This window comes from Psittacula echo (genome assembly GCF_963264785.1).
Source record: "Psittacula echo genome assembly, chromosome: 1".
Lineage (NCBI taxonomy): Eukaryota > Metazoa > Chordata > Aves > Psittaciformes > Psittacidae > Psittacula > Psittacula echo.
In genome coordinates, this window is record NC_137735.1 from 111,901,341 (window position 1) to 111,925,726 (window position 24,386).

A 24,386-nucleotide genomic window follows, 5' to 3' on the forward strand; every position below is an offset into this window, starting at 1 on the left:
CAGAGGTGAAAAATCTCATGACAGTGCAGAAGGATTAGTGGGAAAAGCAGAGATGAGGGGACAGAACAATGGGAGCTGAGATGGAAAGGGGAAGAGAAAAATGTACTAATGGAGGTGAGTAGAAATGGTGGGGAAAGATGTAGGACTATAAAAGAGATAACAGCTATGGATGAAATATGTCATTTAGTATGAGAAAAGGGACTGGAAAACAGAACACAGTAAACAAAACGAAGGTAATGCAGACATAAAAAAATGGAGGACAAACGTGTGCCAAAGCTCTATCCAAAACAAAATCAAGTCAGGAAAAAGAAAAGGAATGTAGAGCACTTTAGAGGTAGACAAAAGGCTGCTTTTATTTTCAGTGCAGTTAAAATCTAGGTAAGCTTAGCCTCTTCACGAAGTCTACTATGTCATATCACATCTAAAAGCATCTTTCCTTACTCCAGAAGTTTACATTGTGTTAGCTGCCTCCAGTTTGCCTCATGTTTTGCTTCCTTGTGAAGCAAACCAGATCTGCTAGTTCAGTCTACCAGTGGCTTGTTGCCGAAGCTCAGTGGATTTCTAGGCAATTTCCAGACACAGATTTTACATATTCTGCCAAAGGCTATTGTAAAGACAGTTTCCTCTGACAAGCACATCGTAGTTTGTCATGTTTCCTGGATCTCAACAAACATACATGAATATATAGGGTTTAGCTGTACAGTACCATGTTGGGAGCTGTGGGGAAATGGGGAGGGGGATAAAAGAATCATAGAATCATAGAATAGGTGGGGTTGGGAAGGACCTTAATATCATCTAGTTCCAGCCCCCCTGCCATGGTCAGGGAAGCATCACACTAGACCATTCATTCACATTGATTGAATTCACATTGATTCACATCATGTTTTGGTTTTGTTGTGTTTTTGAGATATGTAACTGTTTCTGTATGCACATTCTTTCATTATATGTGGATGATGTGTTATTATAAGAATTGTTTTTTTACAGTTAAATTTGTTGATTTTTGTAGTCTGTGTGAAGGGAAGAACTTAACATGTGTATCCTGTGAGCCAGTGGAAGACACCCTAACACTGACAACACCTGCTCCAGAGGAGGACATTGAACTGCCACCCAGTGAATACTCTTGCAGCAAGATGATGGACTTGGCCTTCCTCATGGATGGTTCCAATAAACTGTCAGAGGAGGACTTTGAACAGCTAAAGACTTTCATAACTGGCATGATGAAGAAACTCCACATCTCCCAAAAGAAAATCCGAGTGTCAATTCTAGTGTACAGGGTTGGCCCCACAATCTATCTTGGCCTTAAAGATATCAAATCACAGTCCCAGATGAGAAAAATTGTCCAAAACATAAAATACACAGGTGATGAAGCATCAAATGCTGCTGAAGTCCTTAAATACGTCGTGTTTCATGTATTTGGAAAAGCAGAAAGAACCAATGCTGCCAGAATTGCAGTGCTATTTATAGCAAGCAAGTCTTCAGGAAAACTCCGCAGCATCCTCCCAGTTTTGAAGAATAAAAAAATCACAGTAATACCTGTAGGGATTGGACCGTATGTCAGTGTGGAGCAAATCAGGTTCATTGAAAAGCAGTCACCAGATAATAAAGCCTTCCTACTGAACAACGTGTTAGAGCTAATGGATAATAGGGGTCTCCTCATTGATCGTCTGTGTGATCTTGGACCTGAAGAAAGTTCTCTGTTGCAGGCTACATCCCCTCCACCCTTATCCAGTGTCTTATTTTCCCCTTGGGGACTTACAGCACCACCACCCCTTTCAGAAAAGCCCACTCGCAAAAGGCTGGACATAGCTTTTATTGTGGAAGGATCTGACAATGTAGGGGAGGAAAATTTCAATATTGTCAAGAAGTTCCTTGAGAAGGTGATCACAGAAATGAATGTGGGACAGGAAGATATTCATGTTACAGTCATGCAGTATTCAGAGTCTGTCACTCTGGAGTATTCCTTTAGGGAAATACAGTCAAAAGAAAGTATTCTTGAGAAGGTGAGGAGCATACCCTTCCAAGGAGGGAAGGCTACCAACACTGGGAATGCCCTTGATTATATTTCCAAACACACATTTACGGCAGTGAATGGGGGCAGGCAAGATGTTCCTCACTTAGTATATATGGTGTCATCCAGTCCTTCCACTGATGTTATCACACGACCTCCTGGGAGCATAAATGTTATTCCCATAGGCATAATCCCCAAGGCAAATATCCAAGAGCTCAGAAAGATCAGTCATCCTAATAATCCCATTATCTTACATAGTTATAACACACTTATTGAAGAAGCACCTGAATTAGTGCTGCAGTCATGCTGCTTTCGTAAAGTTTGGAAAGCTTGGACAGACCTTCCAGGTAAAGTTTGGATGTATTTTCTGTGTAATTTACTCTTTCCTCTGTCCTGTCTCTTCCACTTCCCCCTCACATCACTGAAATGTGAAGGTTTCCCATATCTCATTTGGTATATTCTTGTCCAAATGCCAAGGATGGACCATTTATCTTCAGTGGAAGCTGAGGATGCTGGCCCAGCTCAGCAGTACCAAGCTAAGACCTGCAGCCAGCCTTCTGTAGGTGCAGAAGTCCTTGGCTCCATTTGTCAGTAAAGTACAGTAGCTTTCAGATAGGTTGGAGAGTGACAGAAGAAAAAAGGTTGATCTTATCTGTGTGTCTCAAGAAAGTTAAAATTATATTTCCTCTTTCCTCAAGAGACTTCATTGTTTTTGTGTTAGTGTTTTTTTTTTTTTTTTTTTTTTTTTTTTTTTTTTTTTTGGTGGAGGGGGTGGGAGGAGGAGGGGAGGGAGGATTTGGGAGGTTGGTGTTATTTTGCGGTTTGGTTTGTTTGTTGTTGTTTTGTTGTTGTTGCTGCTGTTGGGTTGTGGTTTTATTTTGTCAGGGTTTTTTGCTTCTTGTTTTTGGTTTAGTCCACTGAGAGTAAAATAGCCTTATTAGAAAAGCAGGAATTGAAATGCCCATGCATCCCACTGAGTATAAAATCTCAAGGTTTTCATTGAAGGGGCATAACTTATTGTTTCAATTGGTCATTATTTGCATATTTTCCCAAAATGCCCTTTCTCCTCTTTCTGCTCCTACCAGTAGATTAGCAGATGCTACTTGTGGTTAACATGTATAAATAACATTTTTTTTCTTCCTCCTCCTCTTCAGAGTTGTGCAACAAACCAATAGATGTCATGTTTCTTCTGGATGGAAGTTCCAATATTGGAGCATCAGAGTTTGAGGAAATGAAAAACTTTATAAGTGCATTTATTGAAAGTGCTGAGATCAGTATGTGTCTGTCTTTTCAGTCAAACACATGAAGACGTTTTGTATTCTTTTGCTTATACAGGACAAACCAGCTTCTCAGTATCAGTTTTCTTAATTCTTTATTTTTAAATGGCTCATTCCAATTCCTCAAAAAAAAAAAATTAAGTTTTTATTGGGGAAATCAGGCTGGTAAAGCTTTTGGTTCAGATACAGTTCAGTTTTCTCTTAAACCAAGCTGTTCTGGTTCAGGTGAATAGAGGTTTGATATTTAATTTGGGAAATTGTGTGACAAGAAATAGCTCAGACAGCAGCTCTTACATGAGCTTCCATTTATACTGCACTGGACAAGAAGTGTGTGTGCCAAACAGGCAAAGAGGTCCTTGCCACAGCATGGAGATTTAGGTGAACCATTTTGTGTGGCAGAAAAGCAAAAATATGTGGTTGGTTTTGGTTCACTTCTGGATTAGGTTTGACACAAATGAGAATAATAGTTGAAGTTCAGTTTTGGCTCATGTTAAAATGGATATTTTGTTTTTCGTTCAAGGTTGGTCCCACTGCAAGGTTTTAGTCTTTAGAACTGGCATTTCTGGTTCTGACCAGCTCTTTTTGGCTAACATAGGATGCTAGAAATGACTTTTTGAGATTTATTTCTTGTCTTATGTTGGATGACAGATGTTTTTTGGGAGTGCTAGGCTTGCTTGCAGAGTATGTACTGATGGGATGTACACCTTTAGCTAGGTCATTCAGCACAGAGGGAAATTTGCATGAAATGTAGTCATCTGGGGAGCTTGGCCCATCAGACAAATGGGGCATCAAACTACTGCTCTTGCAAAATAATGTGCACATAAAAAAAAATATGTTTAGACAATTTTAAAATGGAAAAGGAATAATATTTGGAGATCAATAAATTGAAATTCTTCAGTCATGTTCAAATTGACCTGAGGTAAAATACCGCAAGCTAATTTCTGACAGAAAACAAACTGTTTCCAGCAGTATTGCATATTTTTTTTCACCTGGAAATAATTCAGTTTTGATCTTCTAATTGAAACTGCAGCTTTCACACTCTGATGGAAAATCGCTATCTAGTTTTCCTTAATGTAAAACACAACCATAGTGTATCCTTTTTATTTATTTTAAGACATTTATATGCACTGGTTAAAATGTGTATTTCTTGCTTTCTGTTTCAGGCAATACTTCGATTCATGTGTCAGTTCTCCAGTATGCCAGGGAAAATAATCTAGAAATTTCATGGAATGTGCCTCAAGAGGCTAAAAAGCTTGTAGAAATGGTGCAATCAATTCAACAAAGGGAGCAAGGTCCTACCAGACTAGGTGAGTGATTATGTGGATGTTGATGTTTAAACAAGAGGAAAAAGAAAACCCACCCAAAACACGGAAATACTGAATATAGGCTGGCCCCAGTCACCAGTTTATGTCAGTGCTACTCCTAGAATCAAAGAATCATAGAATGGTTTGGGTTGAAAGGAACCTTCAAAGGTCATCTAGTCTAACACCCTACAATGGTCAGGGACATCTTCTGCTACATCAGGTTGCCCAGAACTACATCCGGTCTGGCCTTGAAAGTCTCCAGGGGTGGCGCAGTGGTAGCGTTCTGTAGGAGGACTCAGGGTTTTTTTTGTTCACTCATGTATTTACCAAGAAATGTACATATTGTAAAGTTTCAATTTACTCTTATTAAACTGTATCTGTAGGTTACTTGAATTAGGCTTCATCTTAATGTACTTTGGAAACAAGACGACCAGTTTCTTTTTTGCCTTGAAGTAGTTCTTAGGATTTGCATTAATTATCTTTTAAGTAAGCAAGACATAATTAAGAAGTGAAGATTTTGATCATTAACCTTTCACCAGCAATTAGTTAATTAGACATTTAGCAGCACAACTGCTTATTCTGACTTCAGTAGCTGCTACTGTCAGGTGTTTGTTACTCTGTTCTCAGCCACTCTAACCCATCTGGTTGAAAAACAACTTAGCAAAACAGGAGTTATATTCTGGGTGGTTCAGTTTCCTCAGCCAAGTTGCTGTGCTGGTCCCACAGGACTTGGGCTGGCACAAGGTTAGGGATGGTGCCAGGGAGCAAGGATCACCTAAGGCGGCACCTTAGCTGAAAAGCTACTTGTGAAACATCATCTTTTGTTCCAGACAACTGCATTCTGAAAAACATGTCCACTTCAATTTACATGTACTAAAACATAGCACAGAATTTACACTGGGTCTGTGGAAATTCAGTACACACACATGTATCAGTTGTAGGGTTCAGCAAAAATTATTCTCCTACAGCATATCTGATCTTTCACCAGATATCCTGAGAATTTTGTTCTTCTGGACTGGAACTACATATGCTCTGGCAGCCACCTAGCATTAGGGTCCTATAAGAGTTGAGCAGTACACAGATTTTTAGGGTCTTTGGCCTTCTTCAGACTGTAAAGAGTTATTGGTACAGAAAAGTGAGAAATAAAACCTGACTTCCATAGTTCGCAGGAGGATTAGCCATGATTGCTTTCTCAGCCTGGAGGAATAAAAATACCAGATGGCTGATGAGACTTCTATAGGCTCGTTGTGGGATAAATTGTTACGTACAAATAGATAAGTTTCATGAAGCCTTCCATTTAATGTGTATAGTAAGCTACACTGAACTACAGGATAAACAGAGAAAACATGACCTTTGGGAAATGAAATGGGAGAGGCAGCCACATGACATACTCGTTAGTGATTTGTTTATGTCTCATTGGAAAATGCTCAGAGACCACAATGAGGGATGTAATATAATGAACCAAAATGGAATAGAGTAGAAGTAGTTCCTCCCGAATGAAGTAATGAAAATAAGTCACTGTGGTCCTGTCCTGTACCTTGCAATGTGTAGGAGACTCAGCATCCATGGGAAACACATGGTCATTCATGTCTTTCTGTCTGTGCTCTGGCTTCTGGAAATGAAGAGGCTGCTTAAAAAGTGTAGATGGCTCAGTCTGGATGTTGCAGTTCCCTAAGTAGCTTTGGAAATCTTTTCTAGCCTACGAAGGACTTGATCAGGATTTACCTATCAAAAATATTGTTACTATCAGACCAGCACTGTCTCTTCTCATTTGCATTAGTTTCCCTATGGTAGAAACACAATCCTGCGTAATCCTTATTCAATCTTTGCTGATCCAAATCATCTTATTTTGGTCAAAAAAGCTATATGTGCCTATAAAGTAGGCACTGTTGCCAGTGCTGCAAAAGGCTTACTGTATAAATGTTCTCTTTCATTTAACCGTAAGGAAACTCCAGGAGAGAGATACATTTTATTAGTAAGAAATAATGAAAAACTAGACTATTGGAGGACATAGACAGAACAAAAGAGCAGCTTACACCACAAAGCTTTCCCATGCTTATGCAGTAAAATAACATCAGGCAAATTATGGCTCCAGTGACCTATTGAGAAGCAGCTCTGGGAATATTTAGACACATGAAACTGTGTATGACTTTACCGAAGAAATAACTGAGAAACAAACAAACGAACAAACAAACAAATAAAACCTAACTGCAAGCAAGAGCTATGTAAGCCTTCATTCATCTAAAAGTGTGATCTGTGCAAGAGAACTGAGAATCACATAAACATGCCTCTGTTCAGCATTCATGGGTATTTAGGAGAGTCATGGGGAGCACGCTGAGCAATCCCTGATGTAATATCACAGAATAAATTAAACAGAATGGTTTGGGTTGGGAAGGACCTTAAAGATCATCCAGTTCCAACCCCCTGCCACGAGGAGCACCTTCCACTGGACCAGGTTGCTCAAAGCCCCATCCAACCTAGCCTTGAACCCTGCTAGGAATGGGGCAGATACAGCTTCTCTGGGCAACCTGATCCTCATAGTGAGGAATTTCTTTCTTATATCTAATCTAAATCTCCTCTCTTCAGTTTAAAGCATTACACCTTGTCCTACCATTACATGCCCTTGTAAAAAGTTCCTCTCCTACATTCTTGAAGGCCCTCTTTAGGTACTGAAAGGCGGCTATAAAGTATCCACAGAGCCTTCTCCCTCCCATCCACTGAAAGACAGGACTACCTCACTTGCTCCCCCACTGCTGTTTCTGAATTGGTGGTGTCAGCTTCTTTCTGAAGCCAGCTTTGGGTGCCTACTAGTCTCTTCCTTTCTTCTCTGTTAATTCACTATCCTGGGAGGTGGTTTTGTTTGCTTGCTTTTATTTTTAGTTCATTTCTTACAAGGTTTGTCAGTTAAATATGGTCTTGGTTGTGGCAAGAGAAATGCAGGATTTGTGAGCTAGAGAGTCAGAAAAGCAGGGAAGGCAGTTTGTGACCTTGTGGCCTGCGCCTTTCAGTGCTGGTAGGCTGTTGGACTGACAAATCTGTACTGCTCATGAAGAGTTTAGCTATTCTGTTAATTGGCACATGTTAATGCCAGACTATTAATGTGCTAAGAATTGGCTGTTTAAAGCATTGATCTGTGGAATCAGTTTGCAATAGCTAATTTGTTTCAAAATTAAAATATTCTGCTATTTTCAGTTCAAAAAACCCAATTCAATGTCAAGTCAATACTAAGTCAAAATGTCAAGTTCAAGTCAAAATAAGATGTAAAAACCAGCTACAGTATTATCATCATGGAGGGTTGTTCCTGATTAGACATGTGCTTGGTTAAATAGATGCCCTCTGGACTATCAACAGTCCAGATAGTGTTGGCTTTTCCCATACTGCTTCAAGTGGTGAGGAATCATATGTCTTCTTTCCCAGGCAGCTTTCAGTACTTGTGAGTGATTAGGACCTATTGTGTCTTTTTTCTTTTTTGGTCAAGATGTTGCAGAAGTGTTAGTGAAACCACCGAGGCCACTTAAGGCACTGATTCACAAGTTCCCGGCAGGAACCTTCCTCTAACTGGAATCCCCTGTCTGTCACAACTCCACAGACCCTCACGGGGGCTTTACGTTTTGTTCCTTATTTCAGACAAAATTAAAGAAAGTATTTGCAAAGGTTGCTTTTAGGAAGTTTCTGCTTTCCCTGAGGCACCCACCAAACCATTAAATGTCTGTGTGTTGGTTTATTTTCCTTCAGGTTGGCTTATCTTGGGATGAATCTTTTTTAACTTTAATTTCTTGGATGTATTTCAAACACTGCTAGAGCACCTTGTGCTCTTTCAGTTCTTTCCATGGTGTTTATAATTGCTCCCAATCTAATATCTGTGATTCGAATTAGTGTGCCTTTTTACACATTTTCCCTCCTTCATCCAAATCATTAATGAAATTACTCAATAAGGCAGAATATAGTGTAATTCCCTGTAGGCTGACACTAAACACCTCCAGCTCTACTCAACAGATTGTCTTTTGTCCTTAAAGCTTGTTTATGTCTATTTAATCAGCTTTCAGTCCTTGCAGGAACCTCTTACATGAGCTGTTCTGAAATATTACTACAGAATATAAGTTTGGCTTGAATGTGCATCAGGTGATTAAAAAAAAAAATAATTATTCAGCTAATTAGCCCTTATTAAATAATCTTGCTCAAGGCAACCAGAAGAAGTTTCTTGCAAAGGCTTTTCTGACTGCAGAAGTTCAGCATCACAAGTCCATAACCTTAGCTGACAGGAGAAGATTGTGCAGTAATGTCATCCCTTTCCATTCCCCCCAACCCCCTAATTTTTGTAAGATATCTTCTATTGGTTTTGCTTTAATGATATTCCAAACAGACTTCTGTTTTGTACTGTATAGTGTAATCAGGAGAGTATCAGTGCTGAAAGATGCATTCCTGACTACTCTAGTACTAAAAGTATTGAAAGCTGGGGAGAAGGTGATATGCTGTGATAGCATCCTTTGGAATGACCGACTCGCCTTTTTTAAAGCAGCCAATATATATCAATTGTTTTTTGTTTTTTCTTTTTATTTATTTGTATTTTTTCCCTGAACCTGCCCAGTGACCAACAATCGTGCTCTACTGATTGAGCTGAAAGGCTGCTGGGAGCTCGCTACGCCTGCAAGCTAGGCCAGTTTGTTCAGTTATCCAGATAAATGTCTAGATGTTAAAATTTGGGAAGTGCGTGTGTGCACATGTGTGAAATTGTGACTGTTATACCTGTCAGGAACCAGCATAAGTGTAACATGTTAGGAGGCAGTAGAAGAGAGGGCTGGAGGTCAGGGCAGGCGACCAGACGTGCATTCCCCATCACATCCACTGCCTTTGGGAACAGATTTTTTTTTATTGTGTGTCATGCTGCTCTTAGCTCTGTTATTCTCCTGTATGCAGTGAAGGATCTTGGCTTTGAGACTTCCATCTTGATTTCTCATGGGTTGTATGTCTAATGCCTTAAGTACTTATGAGTATAGAAATCGTTCTGCTTCCAAAGCCCATTTTTTGCCTTTTTTGCTTTTTTTTTTGGATAGTACATTGTATATGCAAGAAACAGAAACCTTTTGTAACAATAACACATGAGACTAACAGTTTACTCCTGTGTTCAGTATGTGGGAACATGTTGGCTGCTAGTCTGCACCTCAGTTAACAAGCACACAAAAAGAAACCCCTTGAAGACACGTAACCCTTAAAGCCTATGGCAAACCTCCCGTTCACTTCACTGGGGCTATATGATACCCCTTGTCAATGCTAGCAAAGGATGTTTTGGCCACTGTCAGATTTTCTTCAGACAAAAAATAATTATTTTGTTGTTTTATGGAGCAGGATTTAGGGTATTTTTCTATTAGCGTTTCGATTTTCTCTAGAGTCCATCACTGAAATGAATAGCTGATGGTGTGGTCCCATACAGCTAAACAGGTTTAAGAGCTAGCTACTGCAGAAGGGCACAGATCCAGCCTTGTGACACCTCAGTGCTGCACACTTGCTCTGCCTTTTTTCTGTGGGAAGGGATGTGCATTCAGCCTTTAGTGAGCTGAGGGAAGGGCCAGAATGGCTGAAAGCAAGGCACTTTGGTTCCTGGAGGAGTGGACCCTTCCTTCTGCCAGCAGCTTGCTATGGCAGTAACACAGCCGGAGATGTGTTTGTGATGTATATAGAAAAGTCAGAGCAAGCTGGAGTGGAGCCAGGAGCAGCAGTGGCCCAGATGTCAGCTGCTGGAGGGGTGTAAAAGACACAAGGTGGTCTCATAAAGGCTGAAGCCTGTGTGGCTCAGACCTGGTCATTTTAAAGCTAGTTTAATTATGTCCAAGATGCTGTGCACTCTCTTTTTGGTCTTACGTAGTCTTATGCTTGATGCTACTTCAGTGTAAACATTTCAAATTACCTTGGTTGGTATGAAAATGGCAGATTACTGTTATGCTTCAGTTCACATTGGTCACTTTACTAGCAGTCCATATTTTTTTTCTTATGACTTCTGAGTAGTTTGGTATTTCTCTCCCTGGTGGGATGCAGATGCAAACAGGTGAGAAGAGACATCTTCCAGCTTGGGATGGTGACTTTCTCAATCCCTGTAGCAGGATAAAAGTTTCATTTGATCCTATCTTCAGACACCTGGCTCTTTCTCTCTGGCTTCAAAATAAGGGGAGGCATCCAAAGAGTGTTTAGTACACTAAAACAAATTTTCCAGGCGTCAAAATGAGTAATTGTTTTTTGGGGACTTTGAAATAGTCCCTGGTTCTATTACAATGGAACTTGATTTCTTTATTAGAAATTATAAAAATAATGGATTTTCCAGTTTACAGGTTTGTGTGCAAGTTTCTGAAAGTTTTCAGAATTAATGGGAGTAATAAAAATGGACCTGGAGAAGTTGGTGACCACACCAACCACACAAAAATCAAAGTGTCATTAAAAACTGACAAGTACAGAAATACTTTTCACAAATAAAAAAATGAAAATTCATTTGTAATTTCTTGCTGTGCAAAAGTTTAACCTAAAATATTTTAAAGTTAAAACTGGAAATACTTTTTTAGTAATTCTTCCTAGGACAAAAGGGAAATGAATCAATTTTTTGGCACAGTGACCATCTTGGAAAAATCTCGGGGACTGGAATATAGTCATATTAATTTTCTGAAATTTGTTTTATCCCTTAGTTTTTTATAGCTAGCATGCTATTCTTCATCTAACATCTACATCTGCAGACATACGGAGTAACTATTGAACAACAAAACCATTTGTAGCAATGATTGTGAGACAGCTATATTGGACATGAGTTAAATACCTGGGGCTAGTTAATTTTTCTGGTGAGGAATAGCAGTTTGTGAAATGGAATCTCCATTGCCCAACTAATAATGATATTTTAAAATATGTTTTGTTGCAAGTAGAAAAACATTTGAAATTTCAAGGTTTTCACTGAACAGAAGCTCTAAAGTGTTTTCATTTAGTATATAAAATATAATTCAGAATTAGAGTGGAAAGGAAAATTAAATTATATGAATGAAATTCATCTACACAGTGAAAAAACGAAATAAAAGATAACGCTTCAAGAAACAGAAGAGAAACATCCCATTTTGGTCCTAAGCACTGTTGAAAGCTTTCTGTTGACATTTATATATTTTTTCTCTTTTAAATCATAATTTACATTTCCAAAAAGCATTTTGATTTAAACAAACTTGCAACTTGCTATTTAAAAAACTTTGGGAAAATGAATTTAAAAAATTTGGGGAAGTATACAACCCTCTTTAGACAGGAGATTGCTAGTGGAGATAATAATAGAATCATAGAATGGTTTGGCCTGGAAGGAACCTTAAAGATCATCTAGTTCCAAACCTAGTTCCAAACCCCCCTGCCACGGGCAGGGTCACCTTGCACTAGACCAGGTTACTCAAAGCTCCGTCCAACCTGGACTTGTAATGGTACATGCTGGATAGAAACTTACAGGAGAAGAAAGTGATGTGGATCCTATTCCTCTGGTAGATATGACAGGGCCTAGCTGCAGTTCCTCGTGGGTCGCAGCTCTTCTGTTTAGTTGTGAGCAACTGTATAGAGAGATGACACATGAAAATGAGGCTAAGGCTCTGGGGTTGAAATAGTGATAATGGTCTAATGGGGAAGAAGAGATGGCTGGATAAGGTGGGAAGTGAGTAAGAAGCTGTTAGGGAAAATAAAGTGTATGAGACAACAGGAAAGGTTGGGGAAAGCAACAATATTTAAGACGGGAACATCACCTCCAAACCAGTACTGTGGTAAAGGAAACATCAGGGCTTTTTCCAGACACCTATTATAAGATAGATTTTTTCAAAGGATACATTCTTCCTGAACCCCTGATTATTTTCCTGAAAGCTTTCTAGAATATCCGATTGCTGTTGCCACATTATCAATAGTCAGTGTGCTGAGTGAGCTTCTTAGAGGTTGTTCATGCTTGCAACGGCTTGGGAAAAGGAACTTTTGCATCTACCAGTGAAAGGGGGCGGATGACGTGATGCAAGAAGACATGAAGTGTTCAGGTGTGCTAAGGTATTTTTGGGGTGTGCTGGTGAATTACCTATGATATGACTTCCAGTCTTTCGCAAATGTGTTTGTTATTTAAATTGTTCAGTGAATTCCTCAGGCAAGCATATTTCTGCTCTGTGGTTATTGCAGATTACTCAGAGGAACTAGTCTTTTGAGTATGTATTATTCACTGTTCACTGTTTGCCCTGCATGTCACATCAGTCACACGGTATCATTTCTACTTCCTGATAACTTGCAAGCCCAAAGGAGCTTTTAAGAAAGCTGCATATCACAATTCCCAGTATAAATATTTGTGCAAATACATATCTAAATACAAATACTAGCAAAGTGCTGTCTTGCTGAGGTCATGAGTTTGAACAAAAACTTGCCTGAGTGTTCACAGATGTTAAATGAAAGAGCAGCAGCTACTCATTTAAGCCAGTTGGTATTTGGTAGCTAAGGTAGAATTTCTTCATGTGTTTTGTAGGGTTTGATGGGTTTTGCTTGGTTGGTTGATTGGTGGTGGTTTTTTTTCCTTGCTCTGTTACTTTATGGGGTAGTCTGACATTATGGATTAGTCTGAGTCTGTATTTCAGAGAGGTTGCTGGTAGTAGGAAGGCAATACTTTTAACAACCATAGAAAAATTGACCAAATTAGGGAAGGACTAGGTCTTCTCTATCTACTTGTGCATTCAGTTCAAAATAGTGTGAATTGTAGGTCAGATAGCCACTGGATGTCACTGTTGCTCTGCAATTGGGAAATAAGTGTTGTACAATATCTTCCCTTTTGTGTATGCAATGGTAATAGTTCCGGAAAAGGTAACTAGAAAAGTGAGAATAACTTTATCCTCGTGGACAAGGAAGGGTAGTAAAATTCTTATTACTTCAGAGATTGGAGAGCTAAGGATGGTCCTCCTGTGTTGGGCTGTATTAATAATATGAGCAGGTTCTTAATAGCTGAGATCTTTTATATAGCAGGAATAAAGCAAGCATTAAAAATCCCTGAAGAACAAGTATTCTCCAGTACTGTATAACTTACTAATACATATTAATATTTAGTTTTATAGCCCCCTATGAGTTTTCTATCATATGTCTCATCTCTTCATTCACAGGAAAAGCCATTGATTTTGTAGTCCAGAATGCAATGTCGGAATCCCGTGGGGGGAGACCCAGTGCTTCAAAGATTGCAATAGTCATTGTGTCGGGGAGATCAGAAGACACTGTGGAGGCTGCTGCACTTTCTGCAAGAATGAACAGTAAATCTCATTTCACTGTCACTATTTTTAAGCAGATTTACTGCTTTTTAAGGAATTCACTAGAGGAAAGGAATGTAAAATTAAGGTGCTGGTATGGTTATATAAGTTCAGGACTTACTGTGCATAGTGTTCTGGTAAGAAATAAGCCTGAACAAAATGTGCCTGATGAAGATGACTTTGAGTTGCTGGTAAATTCAAGGCCAATCTGCAATATAAGGTGAACAACTTCCATAGGCTTCACATATTAGTGGGATTTCATTTTCCAAGGTCCTGTGGATAGACAGGGATGATATAATTTAATATTATAAATTCAATACTGTTGCAGAACAGTAAAACTTGAAGAGTTCACTGGCAGATTTGATTTCAATAGAGGATTTGATCAGGTTCTACACTGATCTATACAGAAATATACTTTTGCTATTAATGTGTACTGCATGATGTTTTTTCATGTTTTCTGGCTGGAGTCTCTATACCTGAGCTTCCTCAGGTTTTCAGCAGAGGAATATGAACTTCCTTTGTAGGCTGCTTTGGGAGCTATTGAGTAAGTTATGGTCTAAATGACAACTAGGAACTGTTATTTTTTAGCAAAATGTTTTGACAATAATCCAATTGCCATGTAACTGAAAAAAAGAAAGCGCCTCATTGAGATTCCTTTGCATTTGGAAAAAAGTGAAGATGACAGAATCACAGAATTATTGGTGTTGTCATTAAGTCTGCAGATGATCTTATGCTTGGAAAAAATAGAGCTCATTGTAGCTAACACTGTGATTGGAGCATCACCATTTCTGCCCTTATTTGCTTTTAGCCTATGTGGAGGGAGTGATGCAAGAGGTGGATGAAAATTAACTGGTTTTCCCAGTTCTTTTATTTTTTTTTTTTTTTTTTTCAAGCAAGTGAAAAAAATGCAACAAAGACTTGTTGTATTTGCACAATGTCCTGTGCATTGCTCACTTAAAACATGTTACTCTCTTTTCCTAGGGGTATCCCTGTTTCCAATTGGAGTTGGGAACAGATATGATGAAGAGCAATTAAGGACTTTGACTGGGCCATCTGCTGTTAACCGAATCATGAAGCTTCAGAACTTTGAAGACTTGTCCACTATGATCACATTGAACAGTGAATTTATCAAAAAAGTGTGCATGGGTAAGTCCAATAAAGCTGCAGCCTTGTAACTGAAACCTAGAAACTGGAATGCCAAAGCCAGAGAGATTTTTCTTGGTTTAAGAAGTCAGCCCAATGCTGCTTCATTAGTGTTTCACCAACAATCATCACAAATACTAACCTAGACCACTACCATTGCTTAGGTGTAAAACAAAATCTGAGCCCTTTCACCATGTAGCCAACTGCTTTTATAATCAAACAACTTTCAACAAGATTTTTAAAATTGCTTAGGCCTGAACTTTCAAGCTGTCATCTTAATAATCATTAACTGAAGGACACTAGGAAAGCTCAAGCTGTCAAGAATGAATGAGGACATGCTTCAGAAATGTTACAAGTTAATTATGAATAAGGATTTCAAATTACGTATTTTTCTGTGTATATTTAGCAAGAATTCAGCCAAAGTGTAATTAAAAAAAGAGCATAAGAAAGCATTTACTTTTCCAGGAAAACAAATGCTGGACAAAAAGGTGTAAAATACTTTAAACAAAAACCCGTTTATTTGCAGATAGCAATGCTCCCCATCTAAGGAAACTTGCTCCAACTCTGGCCAGTATTTTACTCCTTTTGCGCCATTGTTGTGTGTGTGTGTGTATAGGTATTTATTATTCATATTGTTGTTGTTATTTCTATTACAATAGCATCTATGTGTCCTCTGTGCAAACCACTGTCTCATTGTGTTAGTCATTGCACAGGTTTTCACCAGCATTACTAGGGCTTAGTTACATCTCCATTAAAATAAATGGACTTTTTTTCAGAGCCAAGTACCACTAAGAATGAGGAAGTTGCAGAGTGTGCACAGTCCAGCTTAGAGATATCCGATCAGGCTCCACTGGGATCACTTCTGGCATTTTAAAATCTCTCCAGAGCATCAAACAGCTGCCATTTTCTAGATTTAAACAGCTGCCATTTTCTTTCTTTTCTTTTCAGAATAAGCTTTTAAAGATACATTTCCTCTCTTCACACTGTAAAATACATTATTTTTTTGCTGTAAATTACATTGATCCAAGGTATAGGAGGGGAGCAGGAATTTAAAATTAGTAAATTTGTGCAATCTGTGCTATAACCTGTCAGTACTAGAGGTAAAAGCTTTGTATATTTATGGAAGCTTTTCCAACAGCACAAAGTGTACGCTCAAAAACTTGAATGACAAGTATCTCATATTAGACACCTAAATCTGAAAAAGTTAGTTTTTCCTTTTGCTGATGGTAAAGCTTTGCTATGAGCTATGAAACTATCTTCTTTTTTTCTCCCTTTTTCTCTTTTTTTTTTTTTTTTTTTTTTTTTTTGTTATTGTGTGTTTGTTTTATATGAGTCTTTTACAATCTGCAAAGTATAATTTTCCCCTCCAGACTCATACAGTTGGATTTCTTGTGCGGAGGGAGTCTTACTTTATGTATGGAAGTGTACCAAAAATAATAATATTATAAAGGTTTAAAAGATTTCCTAAATGCTTGCAAAATTCATCACTTGTCTTGGACAAGATAGAGCATATAGTGTCTATACGCTAGAATAGTATAGTATTATATAAACAGTTTGCTAGTCAGTGGTTTAGTTTCCTGGACACATTGTCATGCCATAGTACTTACATGAAATTACTTTCCTTGCATCTTTAGGCATTTTATGAGAGCACATAGACATAGAAATTGCAATTCAGTGGACAATCTAACTGATTATATAAAAACCTGTCCATTACAGTAGTGACTGAATGGAAGGAAACTGAATTTAAGTATTCTTATTGCATCTATTTTCATAATTAAGCTAGTTGCTGACAAATCTTATCTTGGGGTTACTTGATATATTTATGTTTCTGCATTTAATAAACGTGTGTGTGCATGCGTGTGTAAATTCTCATTACCTGCTAGTTACCAGAAATATTCTCAATTCATAACAAGATTCAGAAGTAAGGCTGGACCCTTCCTCAGAGCTAAAACCATGACCTTCTTTTAAGAACCATCTGGGCAGAGCTGTATGCCAGTATAAGGAAGGCTGTAGAGTTACAGCATAGCTATTGCTCACAGGGTGTTTTGGGACCAACCTCAGTGCAGAAGCCAGGTAATGCTAGCAGTAACAAATTTATACATTCTTTGACTTACTCTTGTACGCTTTGGGCAAATGCCTGCAATCTTCAGGTAGGGATTCTCGCATTCTAACACAAAAAACTCCCTTCTTACAGCCTAAGACATATATTTAAGTAATCAATCTGTAAAACTGGATAAGGGAGAGAGATAGATAGCTAAAAATGTCTGGTTTTCTTTCAGATCCTGTCAGAGAATGTATAGATGAGGATGGAAACAAAAAGAAAGTAAGTGGATTGCCTGGGTCTCATCCATCTAGTTTTGAAGTTGCAAAGTTCATGCAGGACCACAAATACCTTCATAGGTCATCTGAAAGGAGAAGTGTTGGAAAATAGTAAGAATTCTTTTGGACGGGAAAAACTTTGGCTTTTGAACTGGTGGGATAACTTTGCACACAAAGGAAACTTCCTCTAATGACACCTGATTTTGCAGTGCATTGGAATACTATTGGCAGTGCAGAGCCAAAACTCCTGTTAGTGTGTGTCTTCCCTGACAAAGAAAAATATATTTCCGTCTACTGATGAAAGAACTTCTGGGAAAGCTAGGTATAGCCAAAATAAAAGTGCATGTATATGGAGAGGAAACATCATTGTCCAGGTCCTTTCCTTCTGTTAAAAATACAAATACCTTGTTCTTTAAAAATTTTATAGGGAGATAATTACTGTGTGATAGTCATCTCTCCAGGGAAAACCACATCTTAAGTAATGAAATCCAAGTTCTTAGTGTTCATTTACAGAAAAGCTTTTACTAATACCAAGAAAATGCTCAGAAATGTTAGTAAAACCATCTGATCTCTCAAACACAATCCACTCTAAGAAAGGAATGATGTAGATGTTATAAATGGTTCACTTCCTTCATCTCAGGTGAAATGCCAAGGTTTTTGAGCATATATGACATTTTATGCATATAAAAATATTAGCATAATGTTGTTACGTGTTTTCTAGTAGAGGTCAGTTATGAGTTCTACCCTAGGATTTATCTTGAATTTCCAGTACATCAAAATATTCCTTTGATTTTTCCCTTGTGAAGACATGACTGTAAGGAAGGATGTGGCTAATAAAGAAATGCTTATGAATTGTCTAGACACAGGAAATACGCTTATATCAAAGGTGCCTTACATGGTTGGCCTCGGTTAACTAGTCAGAACAGAAAGGTTTTAGCTAAATCAGATAGTATGTATAACCTGGTGTCTTTGAGGTTGACAGCCTAATTAAGAAAACCCTGACAACTTGAAACTTGAAAACTAAACTTGACAAACTTTCTTATTTAAAACAAACAAAAAAAGATATTTTTGTTGTTTATTGATTTGAACCGAATGTATCCAGGCCTCTGGACTCCTAGAAGCAGACACAGGTACATGTAGACAAGTGCTGGGAAGACTAAACTTGAATTTCACAGATGTCAGGCTTAATCTTTTTGATGATAAACTTAAAGCACAATTTCCTTTCTGACTAAAATGGTTTTGGAAGAAAAGAGGCCAAGCTCCCGTATATATAAAAAGGAACCACACTTTCAAATGGCAGCCTTTAGGGGGATTTTGTGTTACTTTTTCTGTCAGCCAGGAAGAAAAAGGGTTTTAGAAGGTATTGCCAACATGGTAGCCATTGCTTTTTGGAGCAGGCTGTTGCACATCCCCTGGTACCTATAGAACGCCGTGAAAGTGTTCTGCCTCTGGTGTTCAGCACCACATTCTGACAGTGTTAGAGTTATCTTACTGGCAGTAATGTACCATAGTTGGTCTCTTACCCTGTTCCAGCATAGTCCACAAATCCACAGGGATGAAAAATCAAGGCTCTTTCCTAATTCAGAAAACAGAGGCTCTTATATCGGATCCATAATATTTCAGGCATTACTCAGGGAGTTACTTCAGGAGACTCAGTTCCCCGAGTGGGATGTCTGTCATGCACCTGGAGATTGTGGGAACTGACCTCTTGCAGTTTGCAAGGAAACCAGAGTTCTCAGAATCAACAATCTCAGCTTAAATCCTATCAGCATTGTGAGTAATACGATTTGTTACATTGTTTTTATTTTTTTTTTCTTTTTTTAATTACCTCTACCCTGGAAATGACTGTTGAAGAAAGAGTCATTGCTAAGGTCAATTTTAGTAGCAGCGAGACAGAAGATCAAATGTGCTAGGTCAGGCCAAAAAATCCGTCCAATCCCCTGTATAATGTGGCCAAAAATAGAAATTGTAGAAAATGTGAGTAAGTATATATGAAAATTCCCTGAACTGTCATAGTTTTGAACAATTTGACTTAGGGGCACTCTAAGCTATGAGTGGCATCTTTTTGTGTTTGATAGTGCTCAATAATTTTCTTCTCCATGAATTTGTTCAGTCATTCTTTGAATCCATGTAAGTTTTTAGTATTCATCATATCCAACTGCAAAAAGTTCCAAGAGTGCTAAGTACAGACTGTGTAAAGAAACACTTTAAATATTTGTACTTGACAGCTGACAAAATGTGAATGATTATTATTAATTTTTTAATGTAGTTAATTTTCATCAGTAGTCTTGATGCTTCTAAGCAGGCATAAAGGTGATAATAGAAGCTTAGGTACTCATAATGGTAGCACTTCCTCATTAAATTATCTGTATAGCGATTTGCATTTTTAGTCTACGTATGGTGATAAACCCCACATTCCTAAACTAGCAGTTTCCACAACATGACTTTCCTAGTATTGTTCAGCACTTGATTTAGAGAACAAACAAACAAACAAAATTCAGACTAAATTAAAAAGTGCCAGCTGATGAAGGTGGTTAAGATATGTGACTTTCTCCTGCAGATGTACAATAAGAGAAAGAAATAGTGTGCAAGTTCAGGTCTGTAGGTTCAGAGCTCCCTCAGAGAGGAAGTCTGAGGCTTCCTCCAGTGTGCTGGCAGGCTCATCGGTTTCAGCGGACTTATCCTTCACGATTTAGAAACCTCTGCTTTTGCTTTTCTTTCTGTCCTATTTTTACTCCTATGATTTCACATCAGTTGGGATTTAGGCTTTCTTTGTCTTCAGAGTCCCTGAGTTTTCCTCTGCACCAGAATTCTCCTCTTTTTTTGGATCCTTCAACTGGTATTTTTGCTTTAATGTGCTGTGCTTTGCTTTTCCTTTCCTTTCCTTTCCAGCTCTTAGATGTTTTCCAATAGATGTCCTGTTAAGGCGTGAAATAAAAACAATTAAATATGTATGGAAGCCAGAGGGTCTTTTGCCAGACTTGCACAGCTGTATATGTACCCTTCCAGGTGCTCCACATTTACTGAGTTGTAGGCAAGACAACTATAATTAAAAACCATTCAATTTTTTCCTATCTAAATGTTTTTTCCATACTTAAAGCTCCTCATGTTACTTTTTCACAGCCTCCTTTAGGCTCACAAATCTGAAAAGTATTAGGTCACTTTCAGGACAAGTTGCCTTCTCAAAGTCCTGGAACATATAAGCAGGTCCAGTAAATTAACTCGTATTTACTATGTAAGTTTTCATGACTGCAAATCTGGCAGTTCTCTTTCAGATTAATGGTATCACATAGCTCAGAGATGCAGAGCAATGCTTCCAAATCACTGTTCTTGGTTTGCACGTTAGTGCCAAGAATAGTCTGTGAATTATGTTGTGAGTACGTAGGTATTTTATCATTTTGCTCTTGTTTTTCATGGGAATGATAGGTAAACAGAAAAGGAGAGGATGGGAGATGACCTTGCCCAATAGCAGTTTTCTTCCCCACTCATTTCTGCTGGTGGATATCAAGAAATGTTATGCAGTTCATAGAACCACTGTCTCGCTTGTTACTGATGTTTCTGGACTCACCTCTGTAGAGACAAGTCTAGAAATGGCTGCTTCCCATATTCGGGGATATTCTTGGGAATGCAGAACTTGGGGATGAATGCTCTGTTTTGAAATTCATAGAGCCTATTTGCAGAGCTTTGTGGGGCTGGGGCCAGAGAGCTCAGCATTTTGCAGGTACGAGTCTTGAGATATCCGAGATTGTGACCACATCTATTTCTCTGTCATGTAGTAGTATGTAGTGTATGTAATGTATGTAATTTTGGTGCCTTAAAATTTAGACTGTCCTTTAGAAGGTGAGAATATTTTTTACATTTTATTTTCAATTTTACAAAAGCGTTACATATATCTAATAATATTAATCTGGTAAAAGAACAATTTCCCTTTGGGAAGGGAGTAACTGTTTTAAAGTTTTGGAGTTGCGGATAAAATAACTGGAGTATTCCACGCCTTCTGAGCTTGGAACAAATATTGTTAATTCCTGCTGTGCCATGACCATCTGTGGCTTATGGAAATGAAAGGCTTTGACATTTAAGGAAAAGTTAAAGGGAATTCTTTTTTCACTATGCTATCCATGCATGCTGTAGGATGGCTAAGCTAACAATAGTTGAAGTACCAGATACTTCATTCTGCTGTAACAAAACATCTCTTGTTATAGACTATTATCTTTTGCTTGGAATTTCAGAGTCTATTTCTTAGTGTTGCTGATTTAAACTTTCTCATCCTCACGAAGTCATTAATACACTGCATTCTATTAATTAATTATCCAGGGCTAATTTGAGTAGCACTGCTGTCAGTGTCACTTTACTTGCTAGCTATAAGATTGTGGCAGCAGCCAAGTTTTGCATTTTTTTACCCTCCGTCCATGTTCCTTTCAGTTCTTAAATATCCATGTCTTCTTATCTAGCCTGGTGATAAATGGACATTGCCAGACCAGTGCCACACTGTGACATGCTTTCCAGGAGATTACACGGTTCTGGAGAGTCACCAAATTAACTGTGAAAGGATGCCAAAACCAGTATGTCACAGCAATCTTCCCGCTGTTAAGACTGAAGAAACTTGCGGCTGCCGATGGATGTGTCCATGTGAGTATCTATCTTTGCATGTATGTCTCTATCTCCCCATCACTTGAAATGTTTATCAGACATCTTAGAATCACAGAATGGTTTCGGTTGGATGGGAAATTAAAGCTCATCCAGTTCCAACCCCTCTGCCACAGGCAGGGACACCTTCCACTGGACCAGGTTGCTTCAAGCCCCATCCAGCCTGGCCTTGAACACTGCCAGGGATGGGTCAGCCACAGCTTCTCTGGCTGACCTGTTGCACTGTCTCACCAACCTAATGAAATGTAATGCTTAATGTCACTGTACACATCAAAGACGACTGAAGTGGAAGGAACTGATGCTGCACAGCAGTTAGTTAGACATGAACGTGAGAGTAACACTGATGCCTGGAATGTATAATGCTATTTGCAAATTCAGGGCCACTGGAACATTTTTATTTATTTTTTTTTTTTACATTAGCATAACTACAGTGTTTAATCAGACAACATCATACTCCATTTCCAAAGCTGGGAAGGAGGGTGTATGGAAGAAAACAGTAATTTATCTCAGCAAGCTGTAAGCAAGTGATGTATTCTTGGTCCATCTCTAGTCTTGAGGGTTTGGCCTGACATATATTAAGGGAAGACTTGAGGGAGGAAGAATGATGATTTCAAACCAAAAAACCAAAGCTGGATCCTCCAGATTGCCTCAGTGCCCAGAAAGATGCTCTGACAAGAGTGAAGTGCTGGCAGTCTGGGGTAAAGGAGGCAGGGATGCCTGATTTCATGCGGTGTGGCACCGGGCATCACTCCAAAGCTATCACAAGGAAGAGCACTTCATGGTGCCTTGCCTTCCTGGGGTAGGCTCAGCTACTGAGTCTTCTGATACACCTCAGCCTGAGTCTGGGGACTGAGCCTTACGTTCTCTCCATGGAAAATGCACTATAGTCGCATGATTTCCATCCAAATTAGTCAAGATATTTATTTTGAATTAAATGTCAAAAAGGTCAGCTCCAATAAGTCTTAAAGGTTGTAGCTATACAGAAAAATGCATTTCTTCAGCCTAATCATGCATGCTGTTACATCTAAAACTTGCAGAAATCTCCAAAACAGGAACTTGTAGGTGCTACAGTGTTTAAATCCTGTTCTGAGCCTGAATCTCTTTGGCTTTGGTGAAGCTTAGGGTGATTGTACTTCCTAATGTAATTCTGAAGATTTGGTTTACATTTAAAGTCATATGATTACTTTTTAAAAGTAAATCAGAACCCTGTATAAACCTTTCCTTTATAATGTATAATCTCAATTTAAAATGTCCTCTGTCTATATCTTTAAGGCATGACTTGAAATACCTAAGTGGCGTAGCTAGATTTTGATCCCTGAACTATTAAACATCTAAATTTTAAACATCCCAAGTTATAACATTCCCTAAAAGAATATTTGATTATCCAAAACCTTGAAAGCTAACATTTCAGTTTGGATACAGGTATTTCAAAAGGTTAGAAGGATTTTAGTTGAATAATCATAAATATTTTATAAAGTTTAAAAGATACTTAGTTATACCTACACATAAAAAATGCATCTGTAATAATTTTTTCCATCCTGAATACATTGGTAACAACATCAATTGGTTCCACATGCTCATAACAATTGTGAAGAAATAATATTTGAACAAAAGCAAATGCCCATGGATTTTTCCTCCCTCATTGATTTGCAGGTTTCTGTATAGGAAGTTCCTCTCGACATATTATCACATTTGATGGGCTGAATTTTAAGCTGACTGGCAATTGCTCCTATACCTTGTTTCGAGACATGCAACATGATGTTGAAGTTCTCCTCCATGAAGGACCATGTAGAGCAACACCGAAGATGAACTGTATGGACTCCATTGAAGTGAAACATCGTGGTGTATCTGTTCAGCTCTTCAGTGACATGGCAGTAAGCTAAATACAATGAAGTGATCTGTGCATTGTCTGCTCATGCTATAGAATTCAGGTTATAAGGACAAATTTGTTCCCTTTATCCGGCCTCTGTTCCCCTTGCAGCCTATACTTAGGCTTTTGAGCAAATGCCTCGTTTTCTTTTCATGATACAATCTATGCTCACATAACGAGCCAGACACGTTTCTCCTTTCATTCTTCCCATTGTGCTGGTGTGACAGTATCAAAAACATGGGATTTGGCAACATGTCCCTGACACTTCTGTTACAAAGGCAGGGATTATGGATGGGACATGCTACACTCCATGCTGCACTCTGATTCTTCTCTTTTGGCAGAGATCTTTTGCACAATATCATCACGTGGTATATGAGAGAGCAGGGTATTCTTCACAAATCTATGCTTCACTGGCTAATTAAGAGCTAGGAAGTTGGTTATTACCTTGTGTGCAGGTGGACCTCAACATTAGAAGAAAAGCCGGTTTAGTATGCATTACTGCATTACTTTTGTTTTATAGGCAGAGAAGCATTCAAATTCAGTATGGCACATTTT

At 38.5% G+C, this 24,386-nt stretch overlaps 1 protein-coding gene across 1 annotated transcript in view; it reads left to right on the forward strand.

The window, feature by feature from the left end:
• VWF (von Willebrand factor) overlaps positions 1 to 24,386 on the forward strand; it is a gene marked incomplete at both ends in the record, with an annotated part of 137,037 nt that overhangs the window by 69,844 nt on the left and 42,807 nt on the right. Inside the window, 8 exons of the mRNA XM_080609897.1 lie at positions 1,007 to 2,355; positions 3,163 to 3,282; positions 4,449 to 4,592; positions 13,712 to 13,855; positions 14,834 to 14,998; positions 17,275 to 17,318; positions 21,766 to 21,943; positions 23,615 to 23,835. Of these exons, the coding sequence (XP_080466023.1) occupies positions 1,007 to 2,355; positions 3,163 to 3,282; positions 4,449 to 4,592; positions 13,712 to 13,855; positions 14,834 to 14,998; positions 17,275 to 17,318; positions 21,766 to 21,943; positions 23,615 to 23,835 (2,365 nt within the window). The remainder of the gene's footprint in view (positions 1 to 1,006; positions 2,356 to 3,162; positions 3,283 to 4,448; positions 4,593 to 13,711; positions 13,856 to 14,833; positions 14,999 to 17,274; positions 17,319 to 21,765; positions 21,944 to 23,614; positions 23,836 to 24,386) is intronic.